Source organism: Phyllobates terribilis, unplaced genomic scaffold (assembly GCF_046119375.1).
Source record: "Phyllobates terribilis strain yellow unplaced genomic scaffold, ASM4611937v1 Scaffold_5__5_contigs__length_657084704, whole genome shotgun sequence".
Taxonomy (NCBI): Eukaryota; Metazoa; Chordata; class Amphibia; order Anura; family Dendrobatidae; genus Phyllobates; species Phyllobates terribilis.
In genome coordinates, this window is record NW_027362765.1 from 540748217 (window position 1) to 540772083 (window position 23867).

Below are 23867 nucleotides of genomic sequence, written 5' to 3' on the forward strand. Positions count from 1 at the left end.
GGAATCTGGAAGCTCTGCAGCACTGCCTTAACGAAGTGGCAACAGGTTCTGCTGAAGCTATTTTGTCTAGGAGGCAAACCACACACTACGGCAGAATAGGAAAACCAGACCAGACAGATCTGTGGCTCTCGACGCAGAACCTTCAACCAGGCATGGTTGTGTGTGATAATGGCCGTAACCTGGTGGCAGCTGTGAAGCTTGTCAAACTCACACATGTACCATGCTTGGCCCACGTGCTCAACTTGGTGGTTCAGCGGTTTCGGAAAACCTACCCAGACTTGCCAGAGCTTCTGGTCAAGGTATGCTGCGTCACCGCCCATTTCTGCAAGTCGGATAAAGCTGCCACCACTCTGGCAGTGCTGCAGTAGCACATGCAAGTGCCAGTTCACCGACTGGTGTGTGATGTCACCACACACTGGAACTCCACATTGCACATGCTGGCAAGGCTTTGTGAGCAGCAGAGGCCAGTTGTGGAATACCAGCTCCAACCTGCCCGTCGGTATTCTGGGCAGCCTCCGCACATAACAACTGAAGAGTGGGCATGAATGTCTGACATTTGTGTGGATCTCCAAGACTTTGAGAGCTCCACAAAAATGGTGAACGACGATGACACCATAATCCAAAATCACATACCATTCATTCGAAACGTACACCTCTGCATAGCAAATACAGATGTGATAATTGGGAAATGTGAGTAGAACCTTCTGTTCGCTTTTCCCACTTAGGGTATGTGCCCACGATGCATACCAGCCTGCGGCCCCGACGTTGCGGAATGGACGCTGGCGGCTTCTGCTCTTTATGCAAATGAGTGGCGCCATTTTTTTTTTCACCTGCGGACTTTCCTTATAGAGGTTAGGTCTATGGGGAAAGCCCACATGTGGACCCGCAAGAGAAATTGACATGCTGTGGTCTGGAAAGACGCACCACATATCAGTTTCCGCAGGTGCACGGAGACGCATAGTGGACATGGGATTTCTACAAATCCCATCCACTATGCTGTAACATCTGGATGCTGCAGGTTTGACGCTGCATAACACGCAGCGTCAAACCAGCAATGGCTCCGGATCGTTTGCACATACCCTTAGGGTATACTGTCATATGGTGCCATATATTTCACAAATTGATTCGTAAAAATGAAAAAGTGTTTTTTTTTTCACCTTTTCATTTTTACGAATCAATTTGTGAAGCACCTGGGGGTTCCAAGTGCTCACTATGCACATATAAAGGTGCCTTGGGGGGTCTAGTTTCCAAAATGGGGTCACTTGTGGGGGAGCTCCAAAGTTTGGGCACAGAGGGGCTCTCCAAACGCAATGTGGTGTCCGCTAACAATTTGAGCCGATTTTCCATTCAATTTGTTAGCGGATACCATGTTGCATTTAGAGAGTCCCTGTGTGCCCAAACATTGGAGCTCCCCCACAAGTGACCCCATTTTGGAAACTAGACCCCCCCAAGGCACCTATCTAGATGCATAGTGAGCACTTGGCACCCCTAGGTGCTTCACAAATTGATTCGTAAAAATGAAAAAGTGTTTTTTTTTTCACTTTTTCATTTTTACGAATCAATTTGTGAAGCACCTGGGGGTTCCAAGTGCTCACTATGCATCTATAAAGGTGCCTTGGGGGGTCTAGTTTCCAAAATGGGGTCACTTGTGGGGGAGCTCCAAAGTTTGGGCACACAGGGGCTCTCCAAACACAACATGGCGTCCGCTAATTATTCAAGCAAATTTTACAATCAAAAAGTCAAATGGCGCTCCTTCCCTTCCGAGCCCTGCCGTGCGCCCAAACAGTGTTTTTTCCCCAAATATTGGGTATCTGCGTGCCCAGGGGAAATTGCACAACAATTTTTGGGGTCCATTTTTTCTTGTTACCCCTGTGAAAATAAAAAAAATTGGGTCTAAAGTAACATTTTTGTGAAAAAAGTTAAATGTTCATTTTTTTCTTCCACATTCAAAAAATTCCTGTGAAGCACCTGAAGGGTTAATAAAGTTCTTGAATGTGGTTTTGAGCACCTTGAGGGGTGCAGTTTTTAGAATGGTGTCACTTTTGGGTATTTTCTGTCATAAAGACCTCTCCAAGTGACTTCAAATGTGATGTGGTCCCTAAAAAAATGGTTTTGTAAATTTTGTTGGAAAAATGAGAAATCGCTGGTCAACTTTTAACCCTTATAGCTCCCTAACAAAAAAAAATTTTGGTTCCAAAATTGTGCTGATGTAAAGTAGACATGTGGGAAATGTTATTTATTAACTCTTTTGTGTGACATATCGCTCTGATTTCAGGGCTTAAAAATTCAAATTTTGAAAATTGCTAAATTTTCGCCAAATTTCCATTTTTTTCACAAATAAACGCAAGTTTTCCACAATCATGAAGTACAATATGTCACGAAAAAACAATCTCAGAATCAGGGGGATCCGTTGAAGCGTTCCAGAGTAATTACCTCATAAAGTGACAGTGGTCATTAACGTGCAAACCACCCGCGGGGCTTAAGGGGTTAAACCACTCAAGTGTTGCTTTAGCAGTATGCTTTGGGTCATGGTCTTGTTGGAAGGTGAACCTCCGTCCCAATCTCAAATCACTGACAGACTGAAACAGGTTTCAAAAATATCCCTGTATTTCGCACCATCCATCTTCCCCTCGACTTGGACCATTTTCCCTGTCCCTGCTGCTGAAAAACATCTCCACAGCATGATGCTGACACCATGTTTCACTGTGGGGTTGGTGTTCTTGCGGTGATGAGCTGTGTAGGTTTGGCACCAGACAGCGTTTACTTTGGTGGACAAAAAGTTACATTTTGGTCTCATCTGACCAAAGCACCTTCCTCCATCCATTTGGGGAGTCTCCTACATGTTTTTTTTTTTTGCCCACTCTTCCATAATGGCCACCTCTATGGAGTGTACAGCTTATTGTGGTCGTATGAACATATACTCCAGTCTCTGCTTGGGAACTCTGCAGCTTCTTCAGGGTTACCTTAAAGCACACCTGTCAGCAGGATTGTGCTCAGTAAACCACATACACTGTCAGGTGGGCGCCATTACACTGATTAATATGATACCTTGGTTGATGAAATCCGTCCTGTGGTTCTTGTGTAATTTTTACTTTCAGTTTGGAGATAATGATATGCTCATGCTTCGGGGCGGCCTGTGGGTTGGGCTCTATCTGGTGCTCTGCTTACATATTCATCTTGATTTTATCAACCAAGGTATCATTTTAATCAGTGTAATGTCGGCCACCTGACAGTGTATGTATTTTGCTGAGCACAATCCTGCTGACAGGTGCTCTTTAAGTCTTTGTACTGTCTCTCCTTGCCAGGGCTGAGAGTTTTGGTGGGCGGCCCTCTCTTCGCAGGTTTGTTGTGGTACCATGTTTTTTCCATTTGATGATAATAGATTTGATGGTGATCCGGGGGATTATCAGAGATTGGGATATTTTTTTATAACCCAACCTTGACTTTTACTTCTCAACAACTATGTCCCTGACTTGTTTGGAGATCTCCTTGGTCTTCATGATGTTCTTCGGTTAGTGGTACCTCTTGCTTAATAATGTTGCAGCCTCTGTGGCATTTCAGAAAATGTGTGTGTATACTGACAGACCATGTGACACTTAGATTGCACACAGGTGGACTTCCTTTCACTAAGCACGTGACTTATGATGGTAATTGCTTGCACCAGAAATTTTTAGGGGCTTCTTCGCAAGAGGGATGAATTTGCTTATTTCACTTTGAGTACTTCACTTCAATAACTTACACTGTTTAGTGCTGATGCGTCACATACAAATCAGATAACAAAAATATTTAAACACTGGTTGTAATGTAACAAAATAGGTAAATAGCCATGGAGGGTGAATACTTTCGCAAGCCACTGTAACAGCTCAATACGAAAAGTAATCAAATAATTATTAGTGATGAGCGAACGCACTCGCCACTACTCGGTACTTGCCCGAGCATAATGGTGCTCGAGATGCTCGGCGCTCGGCGAGTATTTCCGGGTTGCTCGGGCGGGAACTCCGGTCCCCTCCCAGCATGTTTGTCGCTCTTTAGAGAGCCAATGAACATGCAGGGATTGCCTGCCATGCAATGTAATGCCGTAGCCATGTTGGTTGTGGGCATTACAGTGATTGGCTGGCTGCACAGCGTCATCAGGTCTATATAAGAATTGGCGCCGCCATGCTCGTCACAGTCACTCCGTATCAGACAGTGTAGGGAGAGCTGCTGCTGTATCAGGGAGAGATTTAATCATGTATTAGGTAGTGTGGGGAGAAAAACCGTACATTCCACATATCCATATTAGCAAACAGTCCTTTTGAGGACTAACTAATCCATCTGCAGAGATATCAGGCAGGCAGTGTATATAGGCAGGCAGGCAGGGTATATAACAGACTGCAGTGCACATAGGACAAGAGGCTCCATTTCAGTTCTGCCTTCTGCTGCTGTTATATTTCTAGAAATAGGCCCAGGTCTCAGGGGCCAGGAATAATTTTTTTTGCATATTAATCCTCATAATTTGCTTAAAAAGCAATCCAGAGAACACGGTTTTTCTGCGCCATTTGCTTGTTGGCACTGCAGAATACAGCCAGGTCCTTTCCATATTACAGCGCTAAAAATCCAGCTATTTAAAACTGTGTTTTCTCCATCACACGAATCACATATACGTTTTCAGAAAATACTGCCATTTCTGGCCTGCATTAAAAAAAAATTTCAGTGTGTCAGCAAAGTTTTTGACACTGGTTTGCTGTTCAAAACAGTTACCTACAGGCCAGGTATTTAAAACTGTGTTTTCTCCGTCACACGGATTACATATACGTTTTCAGAAAATGCTGCCATTTCTGGCCTCCATTAAAAAAAAATTTCAGTATGTCAGCAAAGTTTTTGACACTGGTTTGCTGTTCAAAACAGTTACCTACAGGCCAGGTATTTAAAACTGTGTTTTCTCCATCACACGGTTCACATATACGTTGTCAGAAAATACTGCCATTTCTGGCCTCCATTAAAAATTTCTTTCAGTGTGTCAGCAAAGTTTTTGACACTGGTTTGCTGTTCAAAATAGTTACCTACAGGCCAGGTATTTAAAACTGTGTTTTCTGCGTCACACGGATCACATATACGTTTTCAGAAGATACTGCCATTTCTGGCCTCCACTAAAAAATGTTTTCAGTGTGTCAGTGAAGCAATTGACACCAGATTGCTGTTCAAACTACTTACCTACAGGCCAGGTATTTAAAACTGTGTTTTCTCCATCAAACGGCTCACATATAAGTTCGCTCCAGTCATTTGTAGTGAGCGTGGAAGATACTGTCCTCCATTTAAAATGGGAAAGGCACATGGAAAGGGATGGGGAACTGGACGTGATGGTAATGCTGCATGCAGAGGCCGAGGACAAGGCCGTGGGCAAGCCGAAATTGTGCCACAAAAAACACCCACATCTTCTCGCCTGACCTTCCTGTCCCAATTTCTAGGGGACCGCAGCACACCACTATTGAACCCAGAGCAGTGTCAAAAGGTTGTTGGTTGGATAGCGGATAATGCTTCCAGTCACTTAGCCACCACCACCACCACCCTGTCTTCCACACGGTCTCAGTAGCCGTGAGTCTGGACCGCATATTCCTCACCCTGATCCTCCTTCCTCCCACCATGCCGAGTATCCAGAGACAACAGATCCAACACTAATGGGAATTTGTCGTTACTGTGACCCTGCTCCATGTGTCTTTAAATTCTTAGTGGGGTTTTTCCTAAAATTGTCAGCCGTTGGACTCACTGCATACCCTATAACTGTATAGCAGACTTTCTCCTTTCTAATGGGAACATGTCATACCTTGTTACTGTGGCCCTGCTCTATGTGTCTTTAAATTCTTAGTGGGGTTTTTCCCAAATTTTGGCAGCCCTTTCAGTCACAGCATGGACATTACCACTTATAGGAGACCCGCTCCTTTATAATGGGAACATTTTTTTTACTGAGACCCTCCTCTATGTCTCTTCAAAGGGGTATTGGGTTGCATCCAAATTTTTGGCAGCCCTTGCAGTCACTGGATACGCAATAACAGTATAGGAGACCCACTTGTTAATAATGGGAACAAAGCATAGACGGCTGATGGCTCTCTAACAATAGTTAGGGCCGACTGCTAGCCTTTTAAGAATAGTAAGGGCCGTCTGATGTCCCTATAAAAATAGGCTTTATGACTTTCAGAGTCCCTCCATCATAAATAAAACAGTAAGTGTCTGATGATGTGTCACACACCACATTGCCAGCTAAGGTTGCAAAATGTTAAAATGACATTTTCCGGTGAATGCATTTGTCTTAAAAAAAAACTTAAAAAAAACAAAACAATAGGATCTTTCTTTAGTATAAAAACAGCGTCACCAATTTAACAACAATGTAATCACATTGTTCAGCTCATGCACCTCCTCCTCCATCTCCGAAATGACCACATCAGTCACAAGCTGACAGCACTGCAGCACTGCCTTGACCAAGCGGCAACAGGCTGTGCTGAAGATAACATGCTTAATGCTTAATTGACAAACCGCCCAGCGCTGCAGAGTTGTTGAAAGCTGTAACACAGCAGCCTGATCTGTGGCTCTCACCGCTAAACATACAGCCAGGCATGGTCGTGTGTGACAATGGGCGGAACCTGGTAACGGAGAAATGACAGCCGGAGTAGATACAGTTTCCCTCTATGCCAGTCCTTTCACCGAGCTAAAGAATATGGCTGTGGTGAAATACAACTCCCACTGAGAAGCTGTTTCAGATTGAAAAACATTGTGCCCAACAGAGGATTTGATTCTGAGGGCTAACCTTTCTCCCCCGCTCAAGAGCCCCATAGCAGCTGCAAAGTTAGCGCTATCATGAACTTTCCTGAGGTAGAAGCCAAGGCACACCAGAGGATTCTCTGGTGGGACCGTCCAACCCTGCCGAGAAGCAGTCCTGGCTAAGAAAAGTGTGTGGAAAGGTTCCCGGACACTCTATAGCATAGCCGGCTGATGGCTCTCTAACAATAGTTAGGGCCGACTGCTGGCCTTTTAAGAATAGTAAGGGCCGTCTGATGTCCCTATAAAAATAGGCTTTATGACTTTCAGAGTCCCTCCATCATAAATAAAACAGGAAGTGTCTGATGATGTGTCACACACCACATTGCCAGCTAAGGTTGTAAAATGTTAAAATGATATTTCCCGGTGAATGCATTTGTCTTAAAAAAAAACTTAAAAAAAAAAAACAATAAGTTAGCGCTATCATGAACTTTCCTGAGGTAGAAGCCAAGGCACACCAGAGGTCCAACCTTGCCGAGAAGCAGTCCTAGCTAAGAAAAGTGTGTGGAAAGGTTCCCGGACACTCTATGGCTGCTTTTTTAATGTGGATCGGCCATGCTTATGCATGTTATTTCTCAAACCGCATTACAGATCAGGCCATTGTCCAACTCTGTATTCAAGAAATTAAATGCACAAAGAAAGATGTGTGTGTGTCAAAGCACCACCGACAAGGGCGACTTGATGTTGGACGGGCTGCCATTGCTTCTGCAACAAGCTGCATTACAGGACTTCCTGTGAGAAATGACAGGGTAGATAGGGTTTCCCTCTATGCCAGTCCTTTCACCGAGCTAAATACAACTGTCAGCAAAAAAAAGTTGTGCACTGGCTCCGTACCGTTCCTGGCCACATTCACCTGTCCACGTGTTTGTGGTTAGGCGGTCCTTCCCAGTAAGTGCACTGGGGAGGGCACGGGTAATGTTGTGGGACCCGTGCTTGTGGAAGGCGGAGGCGATACCGGGAAATATAGTGGCGGCTCGGGACCGAGTATGGACACCCGGCTGCCGCCGGCATGAGGTTGTGAAGTGCTTCCGCCTCCACGAGCTTAATAGGTCACATTTCAAGTGCAAGCAGCTGTCAAAAATTTGGCAGTATAGTATTGCAGCCTGTGGGTGGGTGGGCGGCTGGCTGCCTGTATACTTGCGCTTGCATTCCAAGGAATGGGGTAGGGACAACTGAACGCTGCAGTGGGACAAGGACATGGACGGTGATTGTTGCAAGTCTGCAACGACAGGTGCATGGCTGGAGGCATCTTCGCATGTGCCAAGGATCACTTATGATGGGCACACTTTTAGGCAGTGACCTGGAATTCAGATATGCTTCCAGAGGTCTTCCCCATGCTGTTCCCATGACTTTTCAGCACTGTATGCATGTGTCTGATGATGTGTCACACACCACATGGCCAGATAAGGTTGTAAAATGTTAAAATGACATTTCCTGGTGAATGCAATTGTCTTGGTTGAAAGCAATGTAAAAGTGCAAAAACGCATCAAAAACGCAACGTGTGAACATAGCCCAAGGTGTGGAGGAGTATTTTTGGTTTTGGTTATTTATTTTGCCTTCTATACAAGTCATTACCCTGGAAAGGATGTTCCTTAACATATTTCCCAGGAAAATCCATTTTGGTTTCGTTTTTGTATGTTTTATTGTGAGTCCGTAAAAGTGGCGTAATACTCTGACAATGTTGTTAACAGCAGTGACCTGGGAGTCAGAAATGCTTCCAGGGGTCTTCCCTATGCTGTTCCCATGTCATTTGAGCACTGTTCCTATTGATTTGGGCAATTTTCAGGCCCTCTGCAGACCGCCGGGGGGAGCCACCTGAAAAATGCTCGAGTTTCCCATAGACTTACATTGGGCTCGTTGCTCGGGTCGAGCACCCGAGTATTCCAATTTGCTCGACCCGAGCAACGAGTACCCGAGCATTTTAGTGCTCGCTCATCACTAATAATTATGCTATACTTTGCCACTGCTATAAAATTCATTTTCAGATCCATTCATCGATTTTCAGAGACACCTTCAGCAATGGCAGCTGATGGGCCCTGTGTGACCCCCATGGGACATACACCCCTTGTCCTTGAATGGGACAATTTCACTGAGGGATATGTTTGGTGCTATAAAAATTATTACAAATACATAAAGACTCATATAAAAATATATTTTGTTTTACAAATCTTTAGTTTCCACTTCACTTCATTACTAATGATATTCATCTTGTAGGCAATAATAAAGTCATTAAAACGAAGTACATAATTAGCTGAGACCTGATTCACACTCATAATTAAGGTCCTGCCCGGTGATGATTTGCAATGCTAAATATAAAAATATATTATCTGAGGCTGAGTAAGGCCACAGGGTGTGCCGGGAATGAAGGAGGCCGAGGCTGGTGTCTCCAAGATCAGGGTTAGAAAGACGGTGAATCTTACATAACAGCTCAACATGCTAATGAATGAAAGGTTGCAGAATTAACAGACTCTACAGTAACAACTAATAATATCTAAGACTACAATAGACATGTGGATAGACACTGAAACTCTACTAGGAAACTCCAGACTACTTTATGATATCCTAATTGGATGCTATGAGTTTTATCAATGTTTCTCCCTGATCAGTAGCCAAAATGAGGCCTAAAAATGTATTTTTATTATATTTACAGCATTCTATTCAAAACTTACAAAGCTCTTACTGATTCTTGGTTCAGAGCAGTTTATTTTGGATAATGGCCATGCATTGAATACTTTGGATGTCTAGTTACCAAATGCATAGTACTAACCAGCCTAAATATTATTGTATATCATAGAGTTTATAAATGATATTACTTGGTTAGTTTTATAGATATTCGCAGAATAGTGTAATATCATTAGTATCTATGAACATATAATACAATAGCTCTGTAAACAGTATTTTGATCACTTAGGCCATGTGCACACGTTCAGTATTTGGTCAATATTTTTATATCAGTAAATTTAAGCCAGGTGAGGAACAATATATAATAAAAACACGTCACCACTTCTGAATTTTTCACCTACTCCTAGTTTTGGTTTACAAAAACTGATGTAAAATAGTGACCAAACACAGAACATGTGAACCTGGCCTTAAAGGGGTTATCCGGGACTATTTTATTTTTTACTATGGGCCTAAGAACTAATTACCTGCCTGTTCTGCCCGCCACCAATCTCTGCTGCCTTACAGCGGTCACAGACTGCTCCTGTCGGATATTCTGTAGCTCCCGCTGACATCTTCTTCTACGCTCTGCTCTGTTGACGGTGCATGACTGCCAATGTCATGCTGATTGACAGCCGGCTAACTGAGGGGGGCAGCCAGGAAGAGGAAGAACTGCTTTATTGACGTGAATGTAGAGAGGCGCAGAGACGTAGATGCGGGCGAGGCACTGGTTTATTACATTTATGCCCCGGCGCGCGACATGAAAGAGTGAGTCATGCCTGGTTGGGTGTTGGTGCTGTGAGGGCCTTGTACCGGTACAGGTCGCCTGTGACCAATGGTTTTGGCTGACCAGGACTATAGGTATTAAAGTTCAAATACAGCAAACTGCAGTTCTATAAGACAGTCTTTACTGAACAACAACTTCACAAGGGTTATGGGTACAAAGACTTATGGATGTTTCCGTCACAGTGAAATGCATTTTCACATACATCATTTCCGTCCACTGTAGTCTATTCCAGGGCTGGTGAAGCACACTGGTTCGCCCTACTTCGTCACAGCCTTGCATGTCGCCACAGTCCTGAACAGCAAGTCCAACTGCTCAGCAGTTCCGCGTCCTGTTTCTTCCACTACTGGCACCCTATGTCTACCACTTGAGACCTCCCACTATTCCCATGAACTCATTCCTGTTTAGGTCCGTTACCGTCAGCGTTTAGCTTTCTGGTGACACGTTGTTCTATCCAAGGACCACTTTAAGGTGGAAGGCCACTCTTTCTCTTCAGTCAGTTCCAGGTCGCGCAACTCCCTTGTCCATTAGTTTCATCCTGGTAGTTCACAGAAAACGGCAGCACTGCCCACAGACACTTCCTATTTGTATTTGTACTTGTCTCTATCTATCTACAGGAAGCAGTCACTTACCCTAGCACTAAGCCCCTCCCACCGTGGGCTAGTACCGAACATTAGAACTTACCTTACCCTAATGTCACTATCTAACTACAGTCACTATCTTCTCCTACCTATCTTGTGTCTTAGGTTCCAACTTATGTCTTAACCTATGCTATCCTATACTGTACACTATGTCCTATATTACTTATACACATTACATAGGCAAACATAACACATGGCACAATACATACAGAAGATGTATGACCCTATGTACATCATACAATACACATGACACGATTGGTGTATTCAGGGGTAGGAACGTAACAGCCATTGTCCATCACCCTTACATGAAGCTACCTGCCTGTTAGTTCTCAGGCTCATTGAAAAAAAAATAGTCCTAGAAAACCCCTTTAACTATAGCTCCTATGCCCTCTATACTAGGGACCCCAAAGTGTGGATGCACAGAACAGAAGATCTGGATGCAAATATACTGGCCGTGGGGGTAATAGGGTAATATTTTAAGCTAGACATAGCGTGATACTGCTAGTTAGAGGGTTGCTTGAATTTAGATGCAATAGTGTGGTGGGAGTGCTTGATGCAAGAATACTGAATGGGACAAGGTGGGAACCCTAGATGTAAGTGTACTGCCGATAAGGGAGAGGGGCACAAGGTCACAGTGTGATTTTTGTGGGGAAACTTTGGCTGTCATTCTACCAATAATTGGGTGCTTTGGATGTGGCTTGCAACCATTTCTCCAAGCTAAATGGGGCTTTTAAGGCAACAAAGTTTGAGGACCACTGCTCTATACTAAATGAATGAAATTCTGAAACTAATAAAATGTTTACGGTGGTCCAAAGCTAGGCACGTGCTGTAGCTCTCCTAAGTGAATCCTTCCCAGCACCTCCCCTGTGGCATTAATTGTCCACTCCACTAATGGATTCATTGCCGCACACAGTCACTTAAAGGGAACCTGACCTCTTGATCCATGCTGCCCAAGCCACAGGCAGCATGAATCAGATACTGGCTATACATTTATGTTTTACCCTGAAACACTGCAGAATTTTAGAGAAAGCTTACTTTGTAAAGCCAGCCAGGGACTGTGTCTCGGGTAACTTGTCCAAGAGGCCGGTCTCGAGACCCATGCTGACTTTTCATAGTATGCTTTCTGTGAGATGCCGCAATGTTTCAAAGTGAAACATACCTGGTTGTGTCTGATTCATGTGGCCCATGGTTAAGGCAGTATGAATCTGATGACAGGCTCCCTTTAACAGAATGGTGGTTTGGGACACCCACTCTAGTGATCAGAAGGGTTTTCAGCCATGGGACCCTCAGCAATCATACCTTCATTACTTATCCTATGGAAAGCTGATACATGTCTATTGTGGGAAAACCCCTTCAATTTATACTATAGTTGCAAATTGCAGGAAAAATGAACATTGTCTATTCCACACAGATTAAAAAGTGCTGTTGAGTCCCAGCAGCAGAATACTCTGTGATCATCTTAAATGGGGTTTTACACTACTACATTTCTTTCTTAAAGGGGTGTCCAGCCCAAATCTATAAGTTTGCAGTCACTCTGTGTGACTGCAAATTTATGAATCCCCCCCCCAGCACACTCACTGTGCGCTGTGGGGATTCACAGCTTTCTGAGCTGGTGTAACAGGCCAAATGAACCCCTGTCCAGAATAAACCCAGATATAGTTTGGCCCAGGCCAGAGTATACCACGGGGAATAAACTGTCCTAGGCCAAACTATAACCCTCCAGGCTATAATATACCCCTCTATTTTATGAGCCCTTGTAAATTAGATAGATTTTAGATGACATTTTTTAATAACTTAAAACGGACTTACATGTAGTTGGAAGGTATTTGTGTTGTTAATCACATGATGAAGATTGATCTTACAATACAATGTGACTGGTAATGGACAACAGTCATTACATCTGTTGTCCATTAAGATAAGTGCTTTTAATTTAATGTGTAAACACTACTGAGAAGTGTGCTAGTCATCTTTTATCTTTGTGGAAGTCTAACATCTGAGATGTGTGATGTTTGTTGTAATGACTTAGATGTTAGAGTTCCACAAAGATAAAAGATGACTAGCACACTTCTCAGTAGTGTTTACACATTAAATTAAAAGCACTTGTCTAAAACCTTAGAATGCAATTGTAACTTGATCTGATCACTTCACTAATTTTCTCACCTTGTCTCTGATTGGTTGAAAAGTGTACAGATCTCTTTCTATCATACTCAGGCACACAGCTACTTTTAATGTGTAACTACAGGGAAGTGCGGTAGGATTCTTTACCTCATTACATCTTTGTGGAAGTCTAATATTTTACTGATTGAAGTTTTTCTACTTGAAGTAATAAAAGTCTATGTGTTTAGAACTTTAAGATTGAAGGCAGTTATATTCTCACATAACTTGAATGTAGAAAAATTAAGTAATTCTTGTGTATATCACTCAATGCTACTGACATCAAGGGGGTATAATCTGGCATGAAGGAGTATGAAATGGCCAAGGCCAATTTATACCACGGGGTATAAATTGGCCTAGGCCATAATATACCCAAGGTATAATCAAGACTAGGCTGCTTTAACTCCGCGTATAGTCTGGACTCGGGGTATATTATGGCCTGTTACACCAGGACCAGATGGTATGTATGAGTTATACATACTCCCAGCCAGAGCCCGTCTAGTGGGCTTGGCCTTGCTCCATACACTTGTATTGAGCGAGGCCACGCTTTGTCTAGTGACGCGGCCATCCAGTGGGTGTGGCCGACAAGAGGGCGTGGCCTCGTTCCATACAAGCACATGGAAGTAAAGGCCGCGGCCACTGGCCAGGAGTATGTATAACTCATACACACCCTCCGGTCCCGACTCACAAATACGCGAATCCCCACAGAGCACAGTGCATGCGCTGGGGGGATTCATAAGTCTACAATCACACAGAGTAACTGCAGACTTATAGATTAGGATCAAACAACCCCTTTAACAGCTAATGTATGCAGCATAATATAAAATAACTTATACTTTCTTCCTGGGTAGGCACTAATTCTCTGTAAGCATTGTGTCTTCCAGTAGTAACATGACAATACTATGTCTTGTGGCCACTGCAGACAATCAGCATCTGTATATCGGCTGGCACCTTTAGTATCCCATCAGAGCAGATGTCTGCTAAGACAAAATACTGGAAGACACGGCACTGATATTAGAGGAATGGCACTGGTACAGGAGGGTAAAATATGTTTGAGGATTTTTTATTTCATGTTGCACATTTTAGCTAATAAGAAAGGCTTGTTCGGTAGTGAAGAACCCCTTTAATGTCAGGGGAACCCTTTTAACAAGATAGGGTACTAGGCCATTCATTTTAAAGGGTTTTACCATCTCATTAACTAATGACATACTGTTGGGTATACCATAATTTTATGAACAGTGGGTGTCCGACATCTGGGATAGCAGAAATAAACAACATGCACGGGCTAGCAAAACTAAACTGTATGATAGCATCTCAGACACATGTGTGCTATTTATGTCAATGGTGACGATACAAGAACACTTCATAAAATAAGTACCAAAGCAATGTATTGATAGGTTATAATGTATCTCTACCAAAAGACTAGGTCTGACCTCCTGATTCACAATTCCCTAATTGGGTATATCAGTGGGAACACTTCCTTAACCCTTTACCATTTACCTAATTTATACTTGACTTATATCTAAAGTACACAAATAAAAAATTAGCACCAAAGTAGGCAATCAAGGTTGCATGTTTGTAGGAAATGGATAGGTATTCAACATGAACTTAAAAAAATTGTCAACAGTCCACTATTTGTGAAAACAGATGCTTATTGTATAGATGCTTGTAACATATGATGAAATATAGAAGCATCTATTTCACTAACTTTGGAGAGCTTTCCTATTTTTTCTATACGTACAGTATCTCATGTAGTATATCGCACGCTTTTAGATATGGTGCTACTTGAGAAAACCACTAGATGGCACTGTAATAATATCACTGATATAGCTGATATCTCACACTATGGAAGCAATGGAAAATGCTGAAAGCTAAAGAACAGATGTACTGATCTCTTCCAATTTACATAAGACAAGTATTTAAGAAATGCAGTGATGACTATATTACGAGCTCATGTATGGGTAATAGGGATATTACAAAGAAATTCTATGGGATAAACATTTAGTTATCAATGTGCTGAATAATAAGGTTGGGGAGGGGAAGACACAGACAGAAGAGGCCCCTGTGCAAGAACTGTATATGGACCCTTTCCACCCCTTTATGTGTCTTTGACACAGGCTACTTTGGAGGTGGATGTGGGCTCCCTTACCTTTTGGGCCGGTTGCCCAGGTTGCACTTAAAGCTGGGGCTAGATGACAATTTTTGCACACACAAAGATAACTCTGTGCAGCTACTAAATCGCAGTGCAATGCAGGTGAATTTGGTTGCATTGCTACCCTTAGCGTACTGCTATTGCAACAAAATCCAACTGGTTTGACTTTTTGTAACTTGTCTGTCGCACTTGGGGTACCCTAGGGGTAGCAGTGCAACCCATCACCTGCATTACACTGCAACGTAGCAGCTGCACAGAGAGCACTTTGGCCGTGCATCCTGTTCAGACTAATTTTTAAATAATTTGGCTACAGGACTCGCTCAGACACACCACTAATTCCCCTATGCACAACTGCTTCTAGGGATGAACTGCATACAATGAGGACATGACACACTCCGGAGCATGTCCTCAATCCAAACAGGACATTTCCACAGCAAGTGTTAAAGCCACTCACACTTATTGCAAAGTACATTAGTTACAAACTGTCATACTTAATTTGGCCACAAGCACATAGCCTAATGCTAATGGAAACTGAAATGTTCCATAATTCACTTCTTATCTGAGAATAACTTCTGGACTCAGTTCACAATAGCTGCTATGCCTGATAATGCTTCTTCTAAAGTCTTTTTTAGAAGCGTTTTTTTCATAAATGACCACCAATAACATTTTCTAACCAGTTTAAGCCTGACGTCATAATTTGAATAGCTTGAAATGTCACATTTCATTTTTTTCAAAAATTCTGCCAAATTTACAACATTTGTTATTTCAATTAAAAAACATTTGTATTTGCTATGTAATCTGAAGACAGCAGGAGATAGGGGTTGAAACGCATATTTAAGCAATGTGTCACTTTTTTGGCTGTGTGCCGTCGTTGGTTACTTAAAATGAAGGTTTTATAACAAGAAGATTACACAGGTCAAAAAAAAAAAGTTTCAGGCGCCAAGGTTTTTTGAATGGATTTAGGCTAAGTGCCCATGATGCAGAAATGCTGCAGATTTTTTCTGCATCTCCCTGGCAGGAAAAATGCATGAATATTTTACATGCGTTTTTGCTGCCAGGTAGAAGCGTTTGTCAAGCGTTTTTGCATGCATTTCTGCATGCGGGTTATCAAGCGATTTTAGCATCACTTGGAAAAGTACTTGACAACTTGGTCACACTATATAAATCCATGCAACCGGCATGGATTTATATAGTGTGACCAAGTAATAGTTAAAAAAAAGAATAAAAATGGTAAAAAATAAAAAAAAACATTATACTCACCTTCGATGTCCCCTGGTCTCCTTTATGATGCGTCCTGGTTCCCCGGCGGCTCGCGGTGGTGTAAAAGGACCTTCCATGACGTCATTTAGTCATGTGACAGGTCACGCAACCGCCGATGTCAGCCAGGGAGCCAGGACGCATCGTACAGGAGACCGGGGGACATCGGAATGTGAGTATAATGTATATTTTTTATTTTAAATTCTTTTTTTTACAGGTACTATGGTACCCGGGTCTGGAGGAGAGTCTCCTCTTCTCCAGACCCGGGTACCATCCGCACATTGAATCGCTTAATATCCGCATGTGCACATGTAGTCATGCGGATATTAAGCGATTCAATGCAAGTCAATGGCGGCAATTATGCTGCGTGTCCTCAAAATCAATGGACATGCTGCGTATTTTTCCGCAATGATAATCCGCAGAGGAAATTTCCGCAGCATGTACACTACACATGCAGATTATCATTGGGGACCATGGGGCACGTATTACCAAGCGTTTTTTAAGCGTTTTAGCTGTGGAAATTCTGCGGCAAAAACGCTTGAAAAATGCATAGTGGGCAAGCAGCCTTAGAGTATTTTGAGGGTGCTGAATTCAAAAATCCCATTACTTTTGCTAAATTGGTTCTAGTTTTTGAGATAATTCATCATGAAAATAATTCATTCCCCCCAATGTGACATGTGTGCGATAACAAATGCAATGGCTTTTGGTCTTTTGACTCTTTAACACTGTCCTAGGTAATGAAATATCCCATATAATTATTTTGTATTTCAATTTGTAGGCTTACAGTGCTATAAAAGCGAATTTTTGAAGCCAGAATTATACTATAATTAATTAACTATAAAATATCTCTGAAACGAAAGTCAATTTGGCAAAACCAAAGTTATATTCTTAATTAGCACCGTATACTTAATATAAAACCATTCAGATATCGTTGGCACCAAAATCACTGTATACCAGTGTAATCACTGCCTGGACTATAGCTCACATGAGTGCTTGACCGACCACGCCCCCTCCTCTGATAAGCAGCTCACTGTTAATATACAATGTATACTTAAGGCTGTGGTGTGAGCATGGTCAGTTTTCTGATCACTGATACATCCAAAAACGCTGATTGTGTCACCACTGCTACACCCAGTAATCTGAGTGATACATTGCTGGAATCAGGGTCTCTTTTCCTACGTTATGTTGCTCTAAGATGAGGTAAAACCTGGTGACAGATTCCCTTTAATTATACTTCTTCCCTTGTTTACCAAAAGCAAAGATTAAAAAAAGGAGTAAATTAGCAGCCAAAATATTTGCTTGTTCACACCAGCAATAAAAACAGTTTCAGACAGAAAATATTACTTGCAGATTCATCAAGAGCAGTATAACTCTGATAAATTAGTTATAATTCTTATCAACCACCCTCTCCAATTTCATATCTGCAAAATACATTATCATTAAAGGGTTTTTCCAGTTTCATCTTTACTCACACCATCGACATGCCTGTGCTAAAAATGATAAAATTGTCTGGTACTCACCCTACCCAGATTCAGCGCTGTCTTTACTGTTGCTCCAGTCATTGCATTGTTTACTGGCATGTCAACAGTGCTGCAGCCGATCACTGGGCTCAGCAACTCTGCCAATGAAGATGGCATGAACCACTGAGCCAAATGATTAGTTGCAGCGCTTTTGTCCTCTTGTGACAACACCATTGCTGCCGCTAAACAGTGACTAGAGCACTGGTGAAGATGCAGAGCTGAACCTGGAGTTGACGAGAAATAAACGGAAGGAGGAAATAGGAAAGGAAGGAAGTGAGTTGGAGAGCGTTAGGAAAGAAAGGAAGGAAGTTTGTTAGGGAGGAAGGAAGGAAGGAAGGAAGGCTCAACGTAAATTAGAATCAGTTTTCAACACCAAGCTTGCCAGGAATCAAAGATGAAAACCATCTGGTTATGCTGAATTTGATATTTAGATGATAGACTTTTGGTCTAAGGTTCAGCTAATGCCTTCAACAGCCCTACACTGTATATGGTATAACTGTTTCATATAATTGAGTGGTCTGTCAATAATAATGCATCTCAGAATGAAATCGACAAAATAGATGTTATATCGGGTTCACCATGATCAGGAACAGTCAAAACGAAATCTAGGTCTGTTGGATTACTCACCACTGTGCTCCTGCCCCTTGCAGCTGTGATCATGTTGAGGTGTTCCAGAATCAGAGAGAGAGAGGGCAGGACTACGAGCCTCTGAGTCCGTCAGAAGGTTGAAATCCATGAGGCAGCACAAAATGACAACTGAAAAAGAACAGAACATCATTGTAATAAGTGGATAATACATGATAGAGTCAAACTAGTAAGAGTAAGCATTCTACCTGTCAACTTCCCTGAAATTATAAAGCTGTCTATATAATAAAAGGAACAGCGAAGGTGCTTCTGATAACACATGATGATAATGTGAGTGATTGCCAGTGATAGATCAAGGCTCCTGGAACTCATTGGACTCTGCTCAGTTCTAAACGCAGGTTCAGCCAGCAGCGTCATATACAGTAGATATAAAAAGTATACAGATCCTTGCAAAAGTTCATATTTTTGTCATGTGAGAAAAATCATACAAAGAAGAATCATTTTAGAACTTTTTCCACCTTTAATGACAACCATAATGTATACAAATCCATCGAGAAACAAACTGAAATCATTTTTAGGGAGGAAATAAAAATAGCAAAACTAAAATAATGTGGTTGCATAAGTGTGAAAACTCTCTTATAATTGGGGATATGGTTGTGCTCAGAATTAGTGAATCATATTTAAACTGATATTACATTCTATTCAGTACACAGCTAGCATTATTTAATGTGATTCTGATTAAACTTAGTTGCATTTTACAGCAAAAGCCATGGTCCGTAAACAGCTTATAACACAGCAAAGGTATCTCATTGTTGAGAGTAATCAGTTAGGAGAAGAGTACAAAAAAATTCTAAGGCTTTAAATATACCATGTGAGACAGTGAAGATTGTCATCAAAAAGTGGTTTAACTTTGGTACAACAGTGACATTACCTAGAACTGTAAACAGGAATAATTGACTTGCACACTGTCTAAGGTGCAAGGTGCTGGTGGGTGGGATGTGATCAGGGTCGGACTGGTGCACTGGGACACTGGAGAATTCTCCAGTGGGCCCGGGTCCTCGGCAGGCCCCCGAGCATGACGCACGGGGGCCCGCATGCCCGCCGACCTATCAGTGGGGCGGCGGGCATGGAGCGATGCAATCCCTCCATCGCATTGCTCCATGCGATGGAGGGATTGGGAGAGGCGGGCTGGGAGCGATGCAGAGCTGAGGGTGCAGCGGGCAGGGAACAATGCGATACCTCAAGCTCCGCTGCTGACATGGAAGTGGAGCTGAGGGTGCGGTGGGCAGGGAGCGATGCGATCCTTCCAGCTCCACTGCTGACATGGCAGTGGAGCTGGAGGGATCCGTCCTCTGCTTCCTGCGCGGCGCTTTTTCCCTCATACAGGCCCGCGCTGCTTGATGACATCATCATGCAGCGCTGGCCTGTGTCAGGGAGAAAGTTGCAGACAACGAGGATGCTGCGGCATGTGGGAGAACAGGCAGAGAGGTAAGTGTTGTTTTTTTAACTAAAACACTGGGCCGGAGAGACAATGATGGAGAGGGAGAGAGCAGTGATGGAGAGGGGGAGAGCAATAATGCGGAAGGAGGAGAGCAATAATGGGGGTGGAGAGAGCAGTGATGGAGAGAGGGAGAGGAATAATGGGGATAGGGAGAGCAATAATGAGGATGGGGAGAGAAGTGATGGAGAGGGGGAGAGCAATGATGGGGATGGAGAGAGCAACAATGCAGATGGGGGAGAGCAATAATGGGGATAGGGAGAGCAGTGATGGAGAGGGTTGGAGAGCAGTCATGGAGAGGGGGAGAGCAATAATGGGGATGGGGAAGAGCAATAATGGGGATGGGGAGAGCAGTGATGGAGAGGGGGGTAGCAGTAATGGAGAGGGGGAGAGCAGTGATGGAAAGGGGGAGAGCAGTGATGGAAAGGGGGAGAGCAAAGAGCAATAGTGAGGATGGGGAGAGTAATGATGGGGATGGGGAGAGTAAAGATGGGAATGGGGAGAGCAATTATGGAGAGGGGAAGAACAGTGATGGGGATGGAAAGAGCAATGATAGGGATGGGGGAGAGCAATGATGGGGATGGGGGAGCAATGATGGGGATGGGGAGAGCAGTGATGGAAAGGGGGATAGCAGTGATGGAGATGGGGAGAGCAATGATGAGGATGGTGAGAGCAATGATGGGGGAGAGCAATGATGGGGATAGGGAGAGCAATGATGGGGATAGGGAGAGCAATGAAGGGGATGGGGAAGAGCAATAATGGGGATGGGGAGAGCAGTGATGGAGAGGGGGAGAGCAGTGATGGAGAGGGGGAGAGCAATGATGGAAAGGGGAAAAGCAATGATGGAAAGGGGGAGAGCAATGATGGGGATGGGGGAGAGCAATGATGAGGGTGGGGAGAACAATGATGGTGTGAGCAATGATGGGGAGAGTAATGATGGGGATAGCAATGATGGGGATGGGGGAGAGCAATGATGGAGGAGGTGGGGGAGAGCAATGATGGAGGAGATGGGTTAGAGCAATGATGGGGATGGGGGAGGGCAGTGATGGGGATCAGGAGAGCAATGATGGGGATAGCAATGATGGGGATGGGAAAGAGCAATGATGGAGGAGGTGGGGGAAAGCAATGATGGAGGAGGTGGGGGAGAGCAATGATGGAGGAGGTGGGGGAGAGCAATGATGGGGATGGGAGAGCAATGATGGGGATGGGGGAGAGCAATGATGAGGGTGGGGAGAACAATGATGGGGTGTGAGCAATGATGGGGATGGGGAGAACAATGATGGGGATGGGGAGAGCAATGATGGGGACGGAGGAGAGCAATGATGGGGATGGAGGAGAGCAATGATGGGGATAGCAATGATGGGGATGGGGGAGACCAATGATGGGGATGGGGGAGAGCAATTATGGAGGAGGTGGGGGAGAGCAATGATGGAGGAGATGGGTTAGAGCAATGATGGGGATGGGGGAGGGCAGTGATGGGGATGGGGAGAGCAATGATGGGGATAGCAATGATGGGGATGGGGAAGAGCAATGATGGAGGAGGTGGGGGAAAGCAATGATGGAGGAGGTGAGGGAGAGCAATGATGGGGAGAGCAATGATGGGGAGAGCAATGATGGGGATGGGGAGAACAATCATGGGGATGGGGGATAACAATCATGGGGATGGGGGAGCAATGATGGGGATGGGGGAGAGCAATGAAGGGGATGGGGAAGAGCAATGATTGGGATGGGGAAGAACAATGATGGAGATGGGGAGAAAAATGAAGGGGGAGAGCAATGATGGAGGTGGGGGAGATGTCAATGATGGAGGAGGTGGGGGAGAGCAATGATGGGGATAGGGGAGAGCAGTGATGGAGGAGATGGGGGAGAGCAATGATGGGGATGGGGGAGAGCAATGATGGAGGTGGGGGAGAGCAATGATGGAGATGGGGGAGATATGACAATGATGGTGGTGGGGGAGAGAAATCATGGAGATGGGGAGATATGACAATGATGGGGATGGGGAGAGCAATCATGGGGATGGAGGAGAGCAATCATGGGGATGGGGAGAGCAATTATGGGGATTGGGGAGAGAAATGAAGGGGATGGGGAAGAGCAATGATGGGGATGGGGGAGAACAATTATGGAGATGGGGAGAAAAATGATGGGGAGAGCAATGATGGAGGTGGGGGAGATGTCAATGATGGAGGAAGTGGGGAGAGCAATGATGGGGATAGGGGAGAGCAGTGATGGAGGAGATGGGGGAGAGCAATGATGGAGGTGGGGAGAGCAATGATGGAGATGGGGAGATATGACATTGATGGTGGTGGGGAGAGCAATCATGGAGATGGGGAGAACAATGATAGAGGTGGGGGAGATATGACAATGATGGAGGTGGGGGAGATATGACAATGATGGAGGTGGCGAGAGCAATGATGTCATGGGGTAGAACAATGATGGAGAAAGGAAGAGCAATGACTGGGATGGGAGAGAGCAATGATGAAGGAGGTGGGGGAGAGCAATGATGGAGGAGGTGAAGGAGAGCAATGATGGGGAATTATTATGATGCTATATGCTGTTAATATCTGGTCTGGTCACAGTGTGGTGGTATTTCTCCCTTGTACAGTATGTGGTATTATGCAGTCACTATGTGGTGGTAATATGTGGTCTGGTCATGGTATGATGGTTTTTGTCCTTTGTATGTGGTATTACTCGGTCACTATGTAGTGGTAATATGTGATTTGGTCACGATGTGGCGGTATTTGTTCCTTGTATGTAGTAGTATTCAGTCACTATGTGGTGGTAATATGTGGTCTGGTCATGATGTGGCGGTATTTCTCCCTACTATGTGGAATTATTTGGTCAATATACGCTGGTAATATCTGGTCTGGCCACGGTGTGGCAGTATTTCTCCCTTGTATATGGTACTATTGGTGTTGGTATAGTGGATTGTGTTGTGTATGGCTGACATTTGTTCTCTCTGATATTAATTAGGAGAACAAGATGCATTTACAGGGGTTCTCCTGGAAAAACAAGTAATCACCCCTCCACAGGATAAGTGATAAATTATTGATTGGTGGGGGTCTGACTGCTGGCACACAATTGGCAGAATGTGGAGCTTTTTTCCCCATTAGACTGGAGCCCATATGCGACTTGGCCACTGATCCATTCATTTCCTCACTGTTTTTTTCTGGAAGCCCCAAAGAGATTGAATGGGGCTGCGGTCAGATGTCCCACATGAAGCTCCATTTTAAAATGGGGAAAAGTGTCCTGACAGGGATAAGGCTATGTGGCCACGATGCAGAAATGTTCCGGATTTTTCCTGAGCGTTTCTGCATCTCCCTGGCAAAAGAAACGCATGCGGATTTTACATGCGTTTTTCCGTCCAGGTAGAAGCGTTTGTCAAGCGTTTTTGCATTCATTTCTGCATGCGGGTTATCAAGCGCTTTTCCAAGCGATTTTAGCATCACTTGGAAAAGTGCTTGACTACTTGGTCACACTATATAAATCCATGCAACCGGCATGGATTTTATATAGTGTGACCAAGTTAGTTAAAAAAAAAGAATAAAAATGGTAAAAAAAAAAAAAAAAGACATTATACTCACCTTCTGATGGCCCCCCGGTCTCCTTCTCCGGTGCGTCCGATCTCCCCGGTGTCCCGCGGTGGTGTAAAAGGACCTTCCATGACGCAATTTAGTCAAGTGACAGGTCACGCGACCGCCGACGTCAGCGGTTGCGTGACCTGTCACATGACTGAATGACGTCATGGAAGGTCCTTTTACTCCATTGCGAGCCGCTGGGGAGCCAAGACATACGGGATAGAAGACCGGGGGACATCAGAAGGTAA

At 44.0% G+C, this 23867-nt stretch overlaps 1 protein-coding gene across 2 annotated transcripts in view; it reads right to left on the reverse strand.

The window, feature by feature from the left end:
- The window catches only part of LOC141271325 (pituitary homeobox 3), a 192952-nt gene that overhangs the window by 96545 nt on the left and 72540 nt on the right, over window positions 1-23867 (reverse strand). For both annotated transcript variants that reach the window (XM_073681436.1, XM_073681437.1), the window contains exon 2: window positions 18586-18714. In XM_073681436.1, coding sequence (XP_073537537.1) covers window positions 18586-18694 — 109 coding nt within the window. In that variant the 5' untranslated portion in view covers window positions 18695-18714. The remainder of the gene's footprint in view (window positions 1-18585; window positions 18715-23867) is intronic.